The 20331-nt window shown below is 36.8% G+C and overlaps 1 protein-coding gene across 4 annotated transcripts in view; it reads left to right on the top strand.

The window, feature by feature from the left end:
• The window catches only part of Pde9 (phosphodiesterase 9), a 288656-nt gene that overhangs the window by 235611 nt on the left and 32714 nt on the right, over nucleotides 1-20331 (top strand). For all 4 annotated transcript variants that reach the window (XM_033466573.2, XM_033466574.2, XM_076528769.1 and 1 more), the window contains exon 6: nucleotides 18927-19051. In XM_033466573.2, the coding sequence (XP_033322464.2) occupies nucleotides 18927-19051 (125 nt within the window). The remainder of the gene's footprint in view (nucleotides 1-18926; nucleotides 19052-20331) is intronic.

Genomic DNA, 20331 nt, shown 5'->3' with positions numbered 1-20331 from the left:
GAAACCAATTTGCACGTTCAACCACTTGCGTACATTATTCCGTACAGGAAACCGAAACACCTGCAGAAATACATATAAAAACGACGTGACGAGAATATAATGCTGCGCAGAAAAAAGGCTCGGCCAGCGTGTTTTCACGCGAAAAAAATACGGTTTCGCGCGTGGCGCACAGAGCTCGAGCGTTTAAGTGGAACACATGTAGTGAATCGGTCCAGGAAAGAGCGATTCGGTATGTCAACCGCAGCTCGAGCATTCGACCAGCCACGAAATGGTTGAATTATACGAAACTCGTGGAAGGGTTCGTGATTTTATTGTTTCATCGCGCGAACCTACGAAAAGTAGAAAATACGTTGGACTGAACCATCATTTTTTCCCGGGGGTGTCTGCGAAGCTGATGCTCGGTTGCTGCTATCGACAGAGTTGATAAACTTTTACGACGCTCCTTCGCATGCTAGAACCGCAATTATGCGACTGTTTTATTATCCGAATACATTCTGTTTGTGAACAGTTCGATCTAAAATGGTTCTGGAAATTTATTGTAGAACTTGGTTATATATAAGGACCACGGTGTAAAAAGGAGAATAAAAGTGTAAACAGGGAAAACCACAAAATTTCTGTGACGCTAAAAGTTTGCAACCGTGAGTTGCAGTTCCTGCGGAAGGTGCTCCAGTGAAACATCGACGCTCGCCAACACATTACTCTTTTAAATTATATTTGTTTAAGCGTGGTACTATTAGGGTAGTGTTACTATTGGGTTGGCAACTAAGTAATTGCCGATTTGTTCAATGAAATAAAAAATTTTTTTTTACTTGGAACGAAGTTTAATCTGTAATGTATTTTCCATTTTGTTCGATGACCTTCTGCCATCTCTCCGACAACTTGAAAATTCCACGCTCGTAGAAAGTCTGATCCTTTTCGGCCAAAAACTGAGTTAAGTGAGATTTTACAGCGTCATCATCATTCAAAGTTTTACCACGAAGGGAGTTGTCCAGGGATCGAAATAAGTGGTGATCCGATGGCGCGAGATCAGGGCTATATGGTGGGTGTAACATCAATTCCCAACCAATATCCATGAATTTTTGCCGAGTGGACAAAGACGTGTGCGGCCTAGCATTGTCCTGCTGGAAAATGACACCTTTACGATTGACCAATTCTGGTCGCTTTTCCTTGACCGCTGCATTCAATTTGTCCAGTTGCTAACATTCACGGATAATAAAAAATAACATAATAATAATAATAATAATAATAATAATAATTTTATAACATAACATTTACGGATATCAGCTTTATACAGGGAAGGCCTGGTGCAGGATAAGGGGAGAAAACTGCAGTTACTTTTCATTTTTCATTTTTAAAAGTATTTTATCATTATATTTTTATTATATTGAAGCATTTCGTAACGAACATTTTATCAATCAAGATTCAAGATCAAATGAAGGGTATCACATATGAAAAAAACACAAATGTAATAACATGGAGGGGAGACCGGGGCTAAGAAGTTCCGGGGGTAAGTCGTTCCGATGGTAATGTATTTCAAATAGAAAGGAATTCCGTTGTGCTTTCAATTGTTTTGAAAGCGTAGACCGATCACGCCACGCCTTCGACCATTTTAGTAGCATTCGCGACAGGGAATTGTGCAGTTTTTGACAAGATAATAGTCACATAGCAGATAAATAAATATTTCGCAGCCACTATCTTCTGGTCTAATTCAATTATTCAATGTCCATATCGTCCATTGTTCCGTTCTTATAAATCAAATGACATTTAAGAACGTATTGAAATAGCATTTATTAGAATGTTTTAATATATAAACGAAATATATTTATACATTGCCACACGTGTCAATTGGGGGTGATCGTTCCCGTGACTCGGGGCATATTGTTACCGTAATAACTTACCCCAATTCAAATATGCAAATAGTTCCTGTTGCGATGCATATTCTAAATCACAGTCGAGGAAAGAATGGTTTTAGTATATGTTACGCAAGAACTGGCCTCACATACCAAATGTATGAAGAAAGTAAATGCTGTATCATATATTTGTCCGAATTGTGATTCCGACGAGTCGTTTGGCGATATCTAATCTTTTTCGTTTAAAAGGTTATTTCTATTAGGTTCAAGTAAAATTGTTCCGAAATTATCATAATATTAGATTATTATTTTCATTTTACTACATTAATGTTTGTGCCAAATATACATATTTTTTGTATGTATTTCTGTTAAGCCGAAGTTAATAAACGAACTTTATTAATAAAATTGTGTTTCATTTCATCAGAGAATTAAATATCTCATTAGAAAGTAACATTTATTTCTTAGTAACAACTTACCACAGAGCGTTAACAACTTGCCTCACGGCGGGGTAAGAAGTTCCGCTTGAGTTTACCACGAAAAAATGAGTTTTCACGGAAAAAGCTTATTGCAATATATTAATCTTGAGTTAACAATCTTAAAGCAGAATAACTTTAACAATCAATTAGTCAGAAACGAAAAAAAGTAACTGCATTATTTCTTAGTCAATGTTAGTCTTAGTCTTATGTTTTCTCAAAATCGGAACTTCTATAGCCCCGGTTTTCCCTAGCTCTATTACACACCTACGGTAATATCATTTAGGGGATTAAATAAGATTGGAAATCAACGGAAGGGAGTTTCTTAAAAAATTCCTCGGAAACGGCAGAAATTTAATTCGTAAATCACCAAATTATTTGAATTAGTACTATGTAATAACTTTCTCTGAAATTTTTATTTAAGAGAAAATACTTGAGTTTCTTTTACATACAGCATAATCGTTGATGAACCCGTTGCTTGGCTTTCGGTGAGAAAAGTGTAAATAAATGTGCAGTGTCTATTCGTTGGAAAGATCGGTTATCCAAAGTAATCTGAAGCGTAATGCGAGCGGTTAGATAATATTAGAGAACAACGACTCAGTAACAATTCTATACAGAGTCCTTACCACCGTGTAAAAAGAAGCCGTGGACTGACTTCTTAAAAGTTTATCTTAAAAGTTTTCTTTTGACATAATCCTCTAGGTGCTGTATTAAACTTTCATGCTATCAATGACAGTTCCTGTTGTGTGCGTATGTGCAGTAGCCATTATATTGGGTTGGCAACTAAGTAATTGCCGATTTCAGTTATAGATGTCTCTTACTCCCATTTTTATGATATCCGTAAATGTTATATTATAAAATTATTATTATTATTATTATTATTATGTTATTTTTTATTATCCGTGAATGTTAGCAACTGGACAAATTGAATGCAGCGGTCAAGGAAAAGCGACCAGAATTGGTCAATCGTAAAGGTGTCATTTTGCACCAGGACAATGCTAGGCCGCACACGTCTTCGTCCACTCGGCAAAAATTGATGGATATTGGTTGGGAACTGATGTTACACCCACCATATAGCCCTGATCTCGCGCCATCGGATTACCACTTATTTCGATCTCTGGACAACTCCCTTCGTGGTAAAACTTTGAATGATGATGACGCTGTAAAATCTCACTTAACTCAGTTTTTGGCCGAAAAGGATCAGACTTTCTACGAGCGTGGAATTTTCAAGTTGTCGGAGAGATGGCAAAAGGTCATCGAACAAAATGGAAAATACATTACAGATTAAACTTCGTTCCGAGTAAAAAGAAATTTTTTATTTCATTCAACAAATCGGCAATTACTTAGTTGCCAACCCAATAGATACAGAAAGGGTACGATAAGCGTCACTTTTTTCAGATAATACGGAAAACGTTCATTCAGGAAGGGATGTTCGTTCGTTGGACAGATGGGCCGAGACATAAAGTAACACGGAGTACCCAACTTTCTCTCTCCCTTTCTCTCCGTCGAAGTCAGCTGACGAAAATCAGACGAAACGGTCGGCCAAACACGGGGGCCAATAAGTATATCGTCCGAAATTAATGAAACCGACAAGAGCCGGCGCGGCGCACCGCCATGCAATTCCGTAGTTATCGACGATAATTACATTGTTATTACCGAATCGAGCGCGTTCATCGAGGATGTGGCTAATCCATCTATACATATCCACATCCATACACACGTTTATTTTCTAATTCGGTGTAGGTACAATAAAAAGTAATAATAGTCCGGTGCTCGTATCCCGTAGGAACTCTCGAGCGATGCTTTCCGACCGCAATGGCTTCCTACACCTCGTACCAATGATATTGGCCTCAACAAAATAATGAATAAATTGAGCGTGGGTCACAATAAAAATATAATCGTCCGCCGTACATCCATGATTCACGTTTCATTATCCTATTAGAGCCAATGGACGGTCGGAAGATAGCCTCTCCCCCTTCTTTCGGCTCTCTGTATATGTGCCACCACGCTCGTTTCGTTTCGTACGGAGACAGCCGCGCTTCTCGTGTGAGCCAGGACGAGCCGCGTCTGTAAAAGCCCAGCCGCCCAAAGACACTCTTCTGCTTCGGCTCTCTCCTCCTCTCCTCGCTAGCGCGAACACCTCACGTATTCACGGCGGACGTGTAAGCGGACGCACGAGAACACACAGTCGAAGGTAGGAAGACACCACTTTGATTTCTCCGACCGGTAACTCAACTTTCGGTGTGGCCGCGGCGCGTATCAAGCTCGAGGCCGGGGCGTGGGAGAGACCGAACTGTATGAGGGGGTTCTGTGGGGGACACCCGGTGGAAGGGCGGCACGGCGGGTGGGGAAGGAGAGAGGGGACGACGGGGAACCACGAACCGAACCGAACCCTCTAATATCGGCCGAAGTGGCACCGACGGGTGTGACCCGCGGCCAGACCGAAAGCGTTCATCGGTTTACGGCAATTTAACCCCGTTTTAGGTGAATCACCGACTCACTCTCGTGCTTCCATAAGCTGCTTCGTTGGCGCTGCCATGTTGCTGGCACGTTGTCCACACGACTGGGATCTCGCCGCCGACGTTCGGCGAGCTTGTTCGACGCGAACCCTCGTGCCTGGAACGGTCTACGCGCGACATGCACAACACATTAACCAGGCTAATTATTTTTGCGAATGTTCACGGATTGTTGTATTGGCAATCGGAATCGACGGAGTGATTTATAACGCGGATTTATATCGTCTGGGAAGCAGCGATGTTCGAATATTTTTTTACAGTTTTCGTCGTCGCGGCGAGTAAGGAAATTTGAGCCGTTTATTTTGAAAGTGGCATAAGTCACATTGTTTTGAAGTCGATATATTTAAGGGTTTGCGTTTTAATATGTTTAAAAATATGGATGTTAACTTTCGAGAAGATTTACTTGTATTTGTTATCTCAGGATACTGATAGTTTTCTCAGTATAAATAATTTCGTATAAACATTAAAAAATCACCACTTTTCATTACGGTAAAGTGACTTAAGCCACTTTCAAAATAAATAGTTTAGAAAAATGACTGACATATATTAATTTTGTCCGATGTATTTTACCGAAGTGATGTTTTGAAAGGACAGTGATTTACTAAAATTGTTGAATAAATTACATATATAATAATAATTTATACCATGAACATATTTAATGTAAAGGTTTGATTTAAGTACTTTTTATTTCAATATTCATAAAACACAAAAATAATTAGTACATTTCGAAACATAAGTATAAGTAATTTATATGAAAATACATCGGTTCAATTTAATTTTCGTCATCAATAGGAGTGATTAAGTCCTCGGAAATCGTGTTTTGTTTCAAATTTTTTAAATAACTGTGGTATATTAAGGGTATATAATTAAGCAAGTCCATCGTGTCTTTGTATTTTGCTGAATAAACAGAACGAGATCCAGCGTATAACGGATCCATTTCTATTTGTAAATAACGCCTCGGTCTTCCTCTTTTTGGTGACAAATCCGAAGTTAGAAATTCATCTTTTTCATCTAAAGTTAGTTTATAAAATATTTTATAGCCATCTGCTGGCGGGTCTGGAGGTAGCCGCCACATCGCTATAATATAATTTACAAAACTGCACTATTCTTTCACACTTATAAAAATAAGTCCAGTGATCACAAATTTTTTAAAAATACTAAAAATAATTCAAAACAATACTTCACACACACTTATCACACGTTTCTATTTCTTTTACACTAAGCCCCGCAATTAATTTCCTGAGTACAGCGATTTACGCCACTTTCAAAATAAACATGTTTGTTATACCGTTAATTAGCAAAACTTCTCTCGAACAAATCTCAATAGTTCTCAACTTATTGATTGCAAATTTTTAAAAAATGGAAAGATACCGTTCAATTGTAATTAGTGTTACCTAATGGTAATATTCGATTTTTTTGAAAAAGTGACTTATGCCACTTTCAAAATAAACGGCTCATATACTACTACTATTAGTGTACGTAAAATGCGAAAATAGCACGTTTCATTGCTGCTTCTTTAAAAAAAAAAACAGGGTGTAGAAATCCTTTTTCGACCCATGGCGTGTCGAGGCTCGATTCGAGCTGCCAGAGTCATCCCGAGGGTATTAACACGTTGTCACTGACATGCCACCCAAATTCAGGTGACATGTAATCCCCCATTGGGCGCATCACCCCAATATAGATGACAGTCACATCAGCGGGTCATGAATGATCTAAATAGGTATTTAGGAGAGTAGCCCTCGGGGTATAGCACACGTCTAATAACATTACGAAGTCAACATAACGATGTACAATCGTGATAATTTATTGAGTTTATTATGCATATGAACAGAAGTGACAAGAGGAAGCTTTACGCAAATATATGTAGATATGCCTCATTTCTGTTCGAAAAAAAACAGTCAAGGAAAATCGTACATCATATTTTGGGGTATCGTTTTAACCCTTTGCACTCGAGAGGTGAATCTGAGGTACCATTAAAATTGTTATGCCACGTTCCAAGATGATTTTTATATTATCAAAGCTCAGATTTATAAAATTGTCAAAAGTGTAACTGTTGTACGAGTCACATGGCTCAATTTCATATGCATAAAATGCACTGTTTAATATAAGATGGAAATACTATAAATCAGAGAAATGATTTTAGATTCACAGCTAAAACGGCTTCGAGTGCAAAGTGTTAAAAGGGAAGCTCTAATCTTCAAAATAATAGATTCAAAATTTGTTCTGATATATATAACTCTTTTTTTTATACAACTTTTCAACGTTTCAGAAGAGAAACGTGATCGCAATTTTCGCTTGCTATATCGTAGAAAAATATCTTAGAAATCAGTGAATAATGAATATTTTTTATGAAATTATAACAGTTTACATATCACGATTTTTTCAAAAATCGAAAGTTTCTGTTCAAATACTTTTCGAAGCGACCGTACATTCTTTCTTGTATCGTAGATTTGTAAGGTAGCGGAGCCGGTTACTGTGGGGTGACCAATCGCTGTGTCTGTGATGTTGTTTTCGGGGTTAATTAAACTTTAGATTGATCGAATAAGACATATTGAATTTTTGTATTCTCTTATCTAGTTTATTTTTTAACATACTTTTATTTTGAGAATTTTGTTATTTACTATTAATTTTTTATTATTATTTAATATTTATTTTATATATTTATTTTATATTATTTAATATTTAATTTATTATATTTTTTATTATTATGTAATATTAAAAAAAAAGATAAAAGAACACAAAAATTCAATGTCTTATTTGACAAATATAAAGTTAATGACATCCGGAAATGAACTAAAGGCACAGCAATTGGTCACCACAGATTAACCGGATCCACTAACCCCACTGCGTCTTTACTATCGCAGGAATTGTGGCAGCATCGGAGAGAGAGAGAGAGAGAGAGAGAGAGAGAGAGAGAGAGAGAGAGAGAGAGTATGTACTCGCAAAAATCATAGGTGCGCCAAGGTTCCGTCGCAAATTGTAACAATCGCTCCTATCTGAAAGGCATTTCCAATTGGTTCCACGTGGACCTGACGGACTCTCATGGCCAGCCCTCGAGTCAATTAAAAAAAGTTTACTCGGCAAACGATTGCGCATGCCGCGTTGAATTTTATAGCTTGTAAACTACGGCCTGCACCTTTGACCTCAGCCCGTGTCCCCGATTCTAATTCAAGAGCCTCGTTCGTTCTCCGCGTTTTCGCACAGGTCTCTCGCGTTTTTTCCGCCATTCGAAACTGGCGTAACTCACCGACACCCCTTTTTTCCCCCTGGAGGCAATCCACCGCGGAGCGATCGCTACGCTAATATTTGATTCAGTAATTTGAGCCGGCATTATCGACGCCGGGAATAATCTTTTTTATTGCTACCGGCGATCGTTCTCCTTCCCGCTCGGTATGTTTCGCGGTGAATAAGCATCACCTGTGTGTCCCCCGAAGCGTTTAATTAATCCGTTCAAGCAATTATTGTCTCAGAACTTGTTCGGTTGCGACCCAAAGACGAATCAAAGTTCTCCTTTGCCTGTAAAAATAGATCATTAACGTAGCAGGGAATTTCATTAGAAAACGAAGTTCAGAATAAATGTCATGGAAAAAAGGATAACGCTAAAAATACAAGATTTTTCGCCCGGGAAAATTGTTTGCACTATTGCTGAGAAACGTTGTAAGAATCTGTACACGATATTTCGGATGATGGTTCTGCAAAGAAATTGACATCCAAGAAAATTTATACAATTTATACAACCCTTGCTGTCTATATGTATTCAACTGTTATCTTTAATCATTGTGAATATTTACTAAGTTATAATACAACTCAGTGTTATAACACTTTTATATATAAAATGAGAAAGTATAGTAGAAGAAATGTCCATTCTTTATCGTATGATTTGAGCCGTTTATTTTGAAAGTGGCATAAGTCACTTTAGTATACTGAGAACTATACTATGACTACTATACTATATACTATATACTATACTACTCACTATACTGTGAAAAATATCAGTATCCTGAGATAACAAATACAAGTAAATCTTCTCGAAAGTTAACATGCATATTTTTAAACGTGTTAAAACGCAAACCCTTAAATATATCGACTTAAAAACAAAGTGACTCTTATGTCACTTTCAAAATAAACGGCTCATTTGTCACTGCTTCGTGAAATCATTTTACTTTAGCCCTTTCCACTGAATTTGTTTTAATTCCAGCGACCACTACTTTCAATGAACTGGGAAGTCAAATTTTGAGTATGGTTACTTTTAGCAACGATTTGGAATTGTTATTTGTGCGCAAAGAGTTACAGCGACAGCGTTGACCTGAAATGAAATCTTTTAACAAGCAGTAAAAGAAATGAATGTCCATCGAATATGATAAAGACCAAAGATTTAGAAACTTTAACTTAATACAATAATTTCTCCCTAATTCGCGCTCAAATTGCGCACAAAAATAGACAATTTGGGAAGAGGAGATACGATTATTTAAACCTTGCGGCTCGTTTTTATAGTCACCGATAGTCAATAACTATAAAAACGAAACACAGGGTTCGAATAATAGTATCTCTTCCCAAATTGTCCATTTTTGTGCGCAACCTGAGCGCGAATTAGGGAGAAATGTACTGTAGTATAAACTGTTTGTGCAATTTAATTTAATATTGCAACCAAATGGGACAATTCCTTCAAAAATGTTCTGAAAAAAACAAAACAAAAAAGTGACTTATGCCACTTTCAAAATAAACAGCTCATTTATCGGTCAACAAAACAGTTTAGTCGATTTTTTCATAAATAAACAACAAGTAGCTGCACTTTTTTTTTATTTAGTATTTAAGGTGTCATCAATTCTTTTAGATTATTAGAGATCACGTTGGGAGGGGGGTTATGTAATTGAATAAAATTTTGTGGTCAGTAATTATATTAAATGGCGAAGTCCGATATCTTTTAGAAAGGTTAACACTTTTTTACGCGAATCTGCTGTTTGTAGAACTTCTGAATTTGGTTACAATTACAATTGCTCAAAATATGCTCCAACGATCGCAGATGTTACGTTCCGTTTTTTAGTAACGCGGTGTAGAAGAGTGTCCTCTTTCGTATTTGCAGTAAATTCTCTCCGATTGTCCCTCGGCTTCTAAAGAAAAATGGACAATTTGGGAAGAGGAGATACGTTTATTCGAGCCTCGCGACTCGTTTTTATAATTGTTAACAATCGGTGACTATAAAAGCTAGCCGCGAGACTCGCATAATCGTGTGTTGTAACGTACAATTTAAGGAGATAGTTTTTGAATGTTATGCTACTAGAAAAAAATAGTTGCTGCGATCTTTCTTCGGAGAATTTAAAGCCGATTTGTACTGCGAACTCTCGTAGTTGGCATTTTTTTAGAATTTGTTGACCGGCATTTAAAATTGCAGCACTTATATAACTGTATAACTTATATAACTATACAACTGTGTAACTATATAACTATATAACTATATAACTATATAACTATATAACTATATAACTATATAACTATATAACTCGATTTTCAGACTTGATTTTCTCGAAAACTAAATCCAAAACAAAACAAAGTTATTCTACACTTTCTTCACGTTTATTTAAGAGGTGTCACTCGCTGCCCGTTTCTACATAACCATACTTCTTGTGTCATTTTGGAAATTAACGCGCTGGGGGGGGGGGGCTGAAAATGTTTTCCCGCGAATTTTGCCGTCCTTCCGTCAATCCGCTTTCCTTCGATTTCAATTCGGTTTTAGCCGGCGAAACAGGTCACCGGCGGATTTTCCCCGACAAAAGAGCAGTGTTTCTTATATTTTATTTTACATTTGCCGGCGAACAAATTGATAGGGACGTCGAGAAAAGAAATCTGCCCGCTCGCGGCCCCTCGTCGCTCGCAGAATCGATGGTTGTGCAGTGCGCGAAGGATAAAGCGCGCATATTCCATAACGCGAAACTGTTTATTCGCGGAACGGACGCGTCTATTCGGCCTCGCGAAATCAAAGCGAAGAAAATTTCATTAAAAACCCCCTCGATCCGCTCATTGCCTCGTGCCGCGCGCCCGTCCCGTCGTTAATGCACGGGCGCAAAAAAACTGTTGGTCGCGCGGAAAAATGAAGAAGAAAGCAACAGCTGAATTTTATAAATGGTCCTTGCATGACGTCCGGTGGGAAAACTCATTTTTCACCCACGGAATCATGTATCTTCCCGATATAAGGGAGCGTCCGAGCCTATATTACGTCGCATCGCGTCGAATCGATAAAATATATTCCGTGATTCTGCTGTGAAGTCGTCGTGAAATATACGATAAGACCTTTCCTCTCCTTAGCTTTGCCGATGCGACGTCAAAGGGACGCAATTTTACATTGCAACTGAAACGGCAAACGCGTATCTACGAGAGCATACCTTCGGTTCAGGTGCGCTTTCAACGATCTTCGTTACGAGAACCGTGTGTCAGATAATAATTCGCGGCAAGTAGTTTGAAGATTGTAATTCATATATCGTTCTTTATTCTAATATAATATTAATTCTAATAATATCGTTTTTAATTCTATAGAATTCTCGAAAAACGGAGAATGTAATTCTCGAGTTTCGGTGAAGAATTGTGAAATTGTATAATCAAAGAGGAAGTGATTTCTGGTACGGAAATACATCAAAATATAATAATATATATTAATATAATATAATATATATAATAATATAAATATATTAGTAATAATATAATAATATAATATATCTTATAATATATAATATATTATATTATAATATAATATAATAATATATATGTATATATAAAGTAATAATATAACAGTATAATAATAAATATATTAGTCCCACTGAAGTTCTGCTTTTAACACTAGATTTACGGAATCCGTCAAAATGACAGGTCACTAATTTTTTAATTTACTTACGCTAATTTTTAATTTTTTAATTCATATCGTAAAGATACATTTATGAGCTATTTATTCAATTTATATGTTACTTACGGCAAATGTTACAATATAACACTTGTTCAAAATCAGGATAAACGTCATATTGTTATTTTTATGAACTAATATAAAACAGCTGTTTCTTGTGTTCCGTAAATCTAGTGTTAATAAAGCTGACTCTGAATTGTATTAAACTCACGTGTTTTTTTCCACTCACTGTCTGCCTATTGTTCTTTATTTCTACTGCACGTATTAATGGCTGCGTAAGGTTACTTCTCCCAGAATCGATACTTTTTTTTATAGTTATTTCACAGGATATTGCTGGACACCGTAGACAATATCGTTTGAAAATATCGAAACATTAAGGCCAGTAGAAGTGGCAAGTAATAGTCAGACCAACGGGCTGAATGGCATCCAAATTGTACGTACATAACCAGACGAATTTCCACGGGCGAAGATTGAACGAAAAACCTTGAATTCTGCGAGCTTATTATATGTATAACGTCTAAAAGAAATTTTGAGAAATTTTCGACTCATCGGATCTCCAGCGCAAAGCTTTTCGTCTGTATAGAAAATTGAAAAGATGCGTTTCACAGACTTTGCGTCGTTCTGAAAATTGTACCAACAGAATGGAGGACGTCAGCTTCGTCATAAGTATAAATGAGCTTTCCGAACAAATTTATTGTTTCCACGGTTTCCGCGAATAAACGCGCGAGGACGAACGCATTCGCGACAGCTGCGACTATTATTTAGCTACCAGCAGTGTTCGCTAATTCGTCGTTTATTATTTGCAACTTGGACGTAGTAACATGTATCGGTTTATTGTGGGTATAAATCTACATTATACCGTGCATCTACGAACCGATGATTAATTGTTGCCGAGCGGCCGCGTTCGCGTTACCATTACTCATTGGGGAACGTGTTAATCCTCTATAATATAGCGCCAAGAATATTTTCCGCTCCCCGTCTACGCGCGCGGCATTCATCAACGCGCTTCTCTAAGTTGCCGCATTCACGGCCCCCCCGTTACCTTCCGAATGGGATAACTCGCGTGGCTTGGTTGTTAAATGGTAATTTTATTTGCACCGTCCCGAGATTTATACGCTTGTTCTTAACTCGCGTTGTTAGTTCATTATGCCCCGCAAGTTTGTTCAGCGTTCAATTTATAGAGTTTAGTCGTCCGATCACCGGTTTAAACGATTTCATTCGGCGGCAACCTTTTTCACCTGTGGCCACGACTTTTGGGTACTCTGACTTACTAGGAAGTTCTGATAACTGAGCCGTTTATTTTGAAAGTGGCATAAGAGAGAGAGAGAGAAAGAGTCACTTTGTTTCGAAGTCGATATATTTAAGGGTTTGCGTTTCAACACGTTTAAAAATATGGATGCTAACTTTCGAGAAGATTTACTTGTATTTGTTATCTCAGGATACTGATAGTTTTCTCAGTATAAATAATTTCGTATAAACATTAAAAAATCACCACTTTTCATTACGGTAAAGTGACTTAAGCCACTTTCAAAATAAATAGTTTAGAAAAATGACTGACATATATTAATTTTGTCCGACGTATTTTACCGAAGTGATGTTTTGAAAGGACAGTGATTTACTAAAATTGTTGAATAAATTACATATATAATAATAATTTATACCATGAACATATTTAATGTAAAGGTTTGATTTAAGTACTTTTTATTTTAATATTCATAAAACACAAAAATAATTAGTACATTTCGAAACATAAGTATAAGTAATTTATATGAAAATACATCGGTTCAATTTAATTTTCGTCATCAATAGGAGTGATTAAGTCCTCGGAAATCCACATCGCTATAATATAATTTACAAAACTGCATTATTCTCTTTCGCACTTATAAAAATAAGTCCAGCGATCACAAGTTTTTTAAAAATACTGAAAATAATTCAAAACAGTACTTCACACACACTTATCACACGTTTCTATTTCTTTTACACTAAGCCCCGCAATTAATTTCCTGAGTACAGCGACTTACGCCACTTTCAAAATAAACACGTTTGTTATACCGTTAATTAACAAAACTTCTCTCGAACAAATCTCAATAGCTCTCAACTTATTGATTGCAAATTTTTCTAAAATGAAAACATACCGTTCAATTGTAATTAGTGTTACCATTAACTCGATTTTTTTGAAAAAATGACTTATGCCACTTTCAAAATAAACGGCTCATCTATAGTAAATTCTCCCTAATTGACACTCGGATTGTACGCAAAAATGGATCATTTGGAAGGAGGAGATACTGCGAATCGCAAGGTTCGAATAATTGTTCTCCTCTTCCCACCAAATTTTATATGTTTGCGAGCGTCAATTAATCTGAACGTGAATTAGGGAGAATTTACTGTATAATGTGAACAATGCTGAGGAACGTCTGCAGCTTCGCTTATCAATTTCTGTAAACATATTCTGCAATGTACGTTTTCTACTTAACCTTCTTGTTTGGATGTGGAACACAATAAACACAAGGATGTAGGGTAGTGGAGCCGGTTACTGTGGGGTGACCAATTGCTGTGCCTATGGTTTGTTTTCGAGCATCATTAACTTTATACTTATCGGATAAGATATATTAAATTTTCTTATTCTTTTATTTTGTTTATTTTTCAATAAAAAATATTCGTTAAATATAAAGACTGTCTTTCAGATTCGATCGATACAGGCAACATTTGACACGTTAATATTATATATTATTAATATATTTACAATATTATAATACATGTAAGACTGACGAACCTGTTCATCAAACTTGACAATTTTCAATATGACAAGCACGGCCTCAGATTTAAAAGTTACAGTGATGACGCTCCGTCGAACTTAAAATCCAAACATACCGTCTTAAAGTAGAGATTTCAAGCTTTAATTTGAAGAAAAGACCATCATCCTACAATGATTTTTCGCGGAGTTATCGTCAGTCAAAGTTGGCAAACCTTTATCGAAAATTTTTCTATGCCTCAATTTTTTGGAGCAGTGTATGTTATCTTTTACAGTCTATTGAAAAATACAGAAAAACAGATTCTGCTTTTACGTAATAAAGGAAAACCTAACAGTATTCACCGATTTGAAAATTGGGTTCGTAATACGAAACCCAGTTTGACTTTTCCAGTGAAATTTCTTTTGCCTCTTTTTTTACACATTGGTCATATAAAATTTGTTTTCCTAACGCTTTATAAATAGAACCCGTTGTTCAACATTCTGCGTCATTATTTTCTTCACAATCACTTCCATCATTTAGAACAACTTTTTCTTTATCGTCTGATGAACTATCGCTTTCCATACGTTCTTTTTCTAGCTGTTCTTTTTGAAATTGCTTTTTTGGTTTTGCACTATTGGACTGCGAATTTGTATGCGGTATAGAAAATTTGTGCTTCAATCATACAAAACAGGAGATAAATGAGAATGCGTTTCTTCTTTTAATAGTTCCAGAAAGTTACAAATTCTTCTTGCAACGTTCTTAAATTCTGATGATTTGGTGTTTCGTTTACTCATTTTAGCCACAAATGCATAAAATGCAATTATGGCTAAGCATTACAATAATTATGGCCAAGCATTATTATATTATTTTCATCTAGGCATTATAATAGAAACTTGCGAAGGTTTCATATTTCATACTTATAAAAGTTTCATATCAAATATTAAGGAATATTGAGGATAACTTCATCGAACGCGCTATGCAACAGTATTTATAAAAATAATTACGCACTTACAATAATAATTACACAAACTGATCTGGACGCCACAAGTAGACGAAACAGCAAAAAATGCGAGAAGTAACACTTAACAAAAAAGCGTCGATGCGACACTCGGGACACCTATAACAGAAATAAGCTATTGTCTATTATTAGAAGAGATCCTCATATTAGACAACTTTATCCTTTAGCCGAGAGTTATCTGTGCATTTTGCGAAACATTGATTGCACTTCCGAGACGGCTGAAAGATTAAACTCGCAAGCTAAAGAGGAAGTGCGAAGCGTACTGTTCCCGGCACTTTAAATTCCGTGTCACATATTGCACGGGGGTTCTAGCAATTCGTCGCGCTAAATCATTTAGCCATCCACTGAAAGCGAAGGGAAACGAACGTTACGCCTGTCGCCCCGGCATTGTGTCCCCGCGTGACAGTAATTTCGCCGGCATAATACGCGCGTTAGCCCCAGTTACGCGTAACTGGACAGTCCGTTTCGATTATGAATAAAACATGCACTTATAAAATGCTGTTCTCGCGCGTTACGCTCGATATCACCGCGAGGATACAGCACGGCTACATTTAACTCTTTGCACTCCGCAGTCCCCTCTAGCGGGACATCGTAATTCTAGCATATCACTCGGATGTCCTCTCTCGCGGGACATTAAAGTTTATTAGTGATTACGGGGAATTCAGTTATTTCAGCGCAATTTTTTCAGACATGCATGTTTCCCTGAAGTTTTCTTTTGAAATGGCACAAGAAATCAAATCAAAATATAGTAAAATTACTAAGATATATACAAGAAATATCAGCGGGTTTTGACGAGAACGTGAGAGGCGTGCTCACGACGGTCCGAGCACTTCAAAGGCGCCATTTGAAAAGAGCGAAAAGGCAAGTTTGTAGAAGAAAGAAAGGTATGCGAACATAGCACGCACTGTATAGTGAGATTTATAATCATAAAATCTGGAGGAAAAGATTTTCAAAGCTGAACTCAGTCTGGTTTGAAGCGTCGAGCGGTATAGATAGATCTAACGAATGAGAAAATCGGAAAAGTGATTCTTCTCTTGGTAAAAGTTTTTTTGGTAATTATCATCTTGTGAGTTAGTAATAACAATTAGAAATTTTCAACCTATGTATTTATTCATATTTTTTATTAGAACAATGGCAAAACGTTCAAACACGAATGAGTCTCATGACACAAGTATTAGTGAAGATGAGCTCCAGATAGGCGTTTATACAGATATGTTAGAAAGACTAACTGTGGAAGGTTTTATTCTACAGTTAGTCTATCGTTTTGATAGCAGTGATAGTGATATCGTCCAAGCAACAAGGCGACGAGAGGAAGAGTTCGCGTAGATATCGATTGCAACAACAAAACGAAATTATAAAACAAACAATAACAAAATTATAAAAAATAAAGTATTGATTTTTTTGCAAATTTCTCGATTTCAGCCAAATTCATATAAGTCCAATATTATTATAGTATGTTAGTTAGTTCCAAAACCATACTAAATAATACGAGGGTCTGTAAATGTCCGTTTCTGCCGAAAAGTGGCGCTGAGTAGCTGTGCTAAGGGTTAAATAATGTACACGGCCGGCAGATCGGCCGAATGCTTGCCCGTTGATTTCCAACGCGATGTCGTTTGTTATGGCGCGAGCCTCGTTTCGAATACGTCTATTGTGTAATAAATGAGTCACGTGTTCGACACAATGGGCGCCGCCGAACGCTTCCCGAAACGTTGCGACCGTCTGAATTATTTGCGCGAATGCTGCTTCTGGTTAAGTATAAAATCTGCCATAAACAGTTTTCGAGGATAACCGTTATCTTCCGTCCCAATGCGGAAGAGTGATTTGTTCCAGCTGCTCAAACAATGATTTTTGAAGTCACTCAGGTGTTGGTAATTTGTTGGAATTTGGCTCAAAAATATTTGCATAAAGTTCTGCTGAAATTTACGCGATATTGTTTTGTTAACAATGGTTTACCAACCTGTGGAACTCAATTTGTATCCGATGATAATTCAGTTTGTTGTGATTCAATTTTCTGTTGTTGTTTTTTTTTTTTGGTGACACATGTCGCTGCGATCGTTACGGTGGGAAAAATGAAAATTCCATATAAATTGTATACCTAAACGAGATGGATAACTCGTATTGGCGATCGCGCGTGCAATGTTTCTGGAAATCTGCAAGCCCGCCACGCGAATCGATATTTTATTTAAACACACAGGGTGATGATCGGTACTCTGCATGAAAACGACAAGCTTATGATAGTGATACTGCAACGTGTCGGCATTTCAACGATGTTTATCAAGGAAACAAGAGCACGCGCCTCTCGTGTGGAATGTACGACCATTGTTGCGCTATACTACTGAAATATTGGGAATTTAGTAACTGAGACTTTGACAACGATCCAGGATGAGTTACAACGTGGTCGGATTACTTTCGTACTGAATTATAAACGTCGAGTGTTTACCAGCGAATTGTGTTTCATATGAAATAATTGATTCAGAGAGTGAATCGACGTGACACCTTCGTTGCACGGATTTCTTAGTGCTAACAATAAAATGCTAAAACTGTGACAACGATGAGTCGACTTGAGGAACAAGTCGACTTGTTAAACCATTTTGCTACGAACAAGTTAAACGAAAAGAAATTCGATTTCGTTTAACCATCGGAGCAGTTCATCACATTTTAAATACAATTGTAATTAGCCTGCGAATTTTATGTGTTTATGGCAAAAATGAACAAGCGGTGAAGACGAAAGATCGGTGCCATGCTGCTATGAGCTCGTTACAATTAATGAGACAGAAAACTTTCTATTGGGTTGGCAACTAAGTAATTGTCGATTTTAATTATAGATGTCTCTCACTCCCATTTTTATGATATCCGTAAATGTTATATTATAAAATTATTATTGTTATTATTATTATTATTATTATTTTATTGACCAGAATTGGTCAATCGTAAAAGTGTCATTTTGCACCAGGACAATGCTAGGCCGCACACGTCTTTGTCCACTCGGCAAAAATTGATGGATATTAGTTGGGAATTGATGTTACACCCACCATATAGCCCTGATCTCGCGCCATCGGATTACCACTTATTTCGATCCCTGGACAACTCCCTTCGTGGTAAAACTTTGAATGATGATGACGCTGTAAAATCTCACTTAACTCAGTTTTTGGCCGAAAAGGATCAGACTTTCTACGAGCGTGGAATTTTCAAGTTGTCGGAGAGATGGCAGAAGATCATCGAACAAAATGGAAAATACATTACAGATTAAACTTCATTCCAAGTGAAAAAAATTTTTTATTTCATTAAACAAATCGGCAATTACTTAGTTGCCAACCCAATATTTACCTTGCGGAAAATTTTCATTTTGCACGAAGGTCCCCAGTCTGGTGTATATCTGTGCATTAAAGGGTTAATATTTTAGAGAAAAGCCCAATCACTCATGCGAAAAATCTTTCTGTTACAGAAATCTTTAGAAATGCAGCAGAGGCTGGCCCTCTGGATATCGTGAAGCTTAGCAAGGGGGAGAAGCTCTTAAACGTCTCAACTAATTTGCCGGGGAACACACCGGACACGCCCTATGTTCTCGAGGTAATGACCCAGAAATTGCCTACGCTATTTTACCTGTCCTGTGCTTACTACTTTTTTTACAAAAATTTTAATATTCCTTGTTGAACACGTTACTTGTTTAGTGACAGTCACTGGTATGTATCACTTGCTAACGATGGCAAATTAGAATTTATTTAGACCTTTCGCCATTTCTATTATAATGCACGTTAGGATTAGCAAATATATTATGTGTAGGAGTCTTTATAAATTAGGCAACTTTAAATTAACGCTTTACTTAGCAGAAGCTTTACTTACTATGAATAGGCTTCTCAATGATGATGATATAAAAGGATGGTGATACACAAAAGAAGCCATTTTTATTATAATGTAAGTTGGAAATAGCAAATATATCATATGAAAGAGTCTTTATAAATTAGGCAACTTTAAATTAATACTTTACTTAGCAAAAACTTTACTTACTATGAATAGACTTCTCAATGATGGTAATGTATACAAAAGAAGCTCGATAGTTTTTTCTTGAACAACGATTTTAGAAGAAATTGCTACACAATATTAATCTAAATAAATCGTTAAATTGGCGTTAACAATTACAAATGTTTAATCGTCAGAAGCGATTTCATAAAAGTAAGTAATGAAACGAAGCATAAACGAATGCAAATGCCTCATCGTTTACTGCAAAATTGTACCAATCTGAAGATAAAAGGCGGTGCTAAGTCTGTGGTTATTTCGGGTCACGCAAATAGTGTTTGCATGCGTCATTAAATGATGTTGATGCAATTTATCGAATACATGGAAATACTCATTATAACGCGAACGCGATAATGAAATTACCAACGCTTATGGGAACGTGTATGGCGTCTGATTTGATCTATGAAATAGATAACAATCTATAGTGCACTGTACGCGTCACCGTTCTCATTATTATCGAAATATTAATATCCGAAAATAGTTCAAGCAATCTCCTGACCTCGATCTAGTCGAGATGATCATGTCAGTGTATTGTATATGGAAAACGAAAATAAAACTGCGGAAATCAGAAGGTATGGAAAAAATCAAATAGTCTGACGGAGGAAGCGTGGCAGTCGATATCTGCAGACAGATCGACATGATTAATTGGTTTCACGTCGCGGAATGTTGCGACAAGAAGGGTTACCGCCATATACTGACGTACTGCAACGTAACATGGGATAAAAATTGAACAAATTTGTCACATACGCGTTCGCAGTTGTTCGTTCCGCAGAGAATAAGCACGAAGTTTCTGAATTTTGTATATGTCACTGAAAACTTTACTGAAAATTTTA

This window comes from Megalopta genalis, chromosome 2 (genome assembly GCF_051020955.1).
Source record: "Megalopta genalis isolate 19385.01 chromosome 2, iyMegGena1_principal, whole genome shotgun sequence".
Classification (NCBI taxonomy): domain Eukaryota; kingdom Metazoa; phylum Arthropoda; class Insecta; order Hymenoptera; family Halictidae; genus Megalopta; species Megalopta genalis.
The sequence above is the reverse complement of the archived record's forward strand: the minus strand, read 5'-3'. Positions and strand labels throughout refer to the sequence as shown.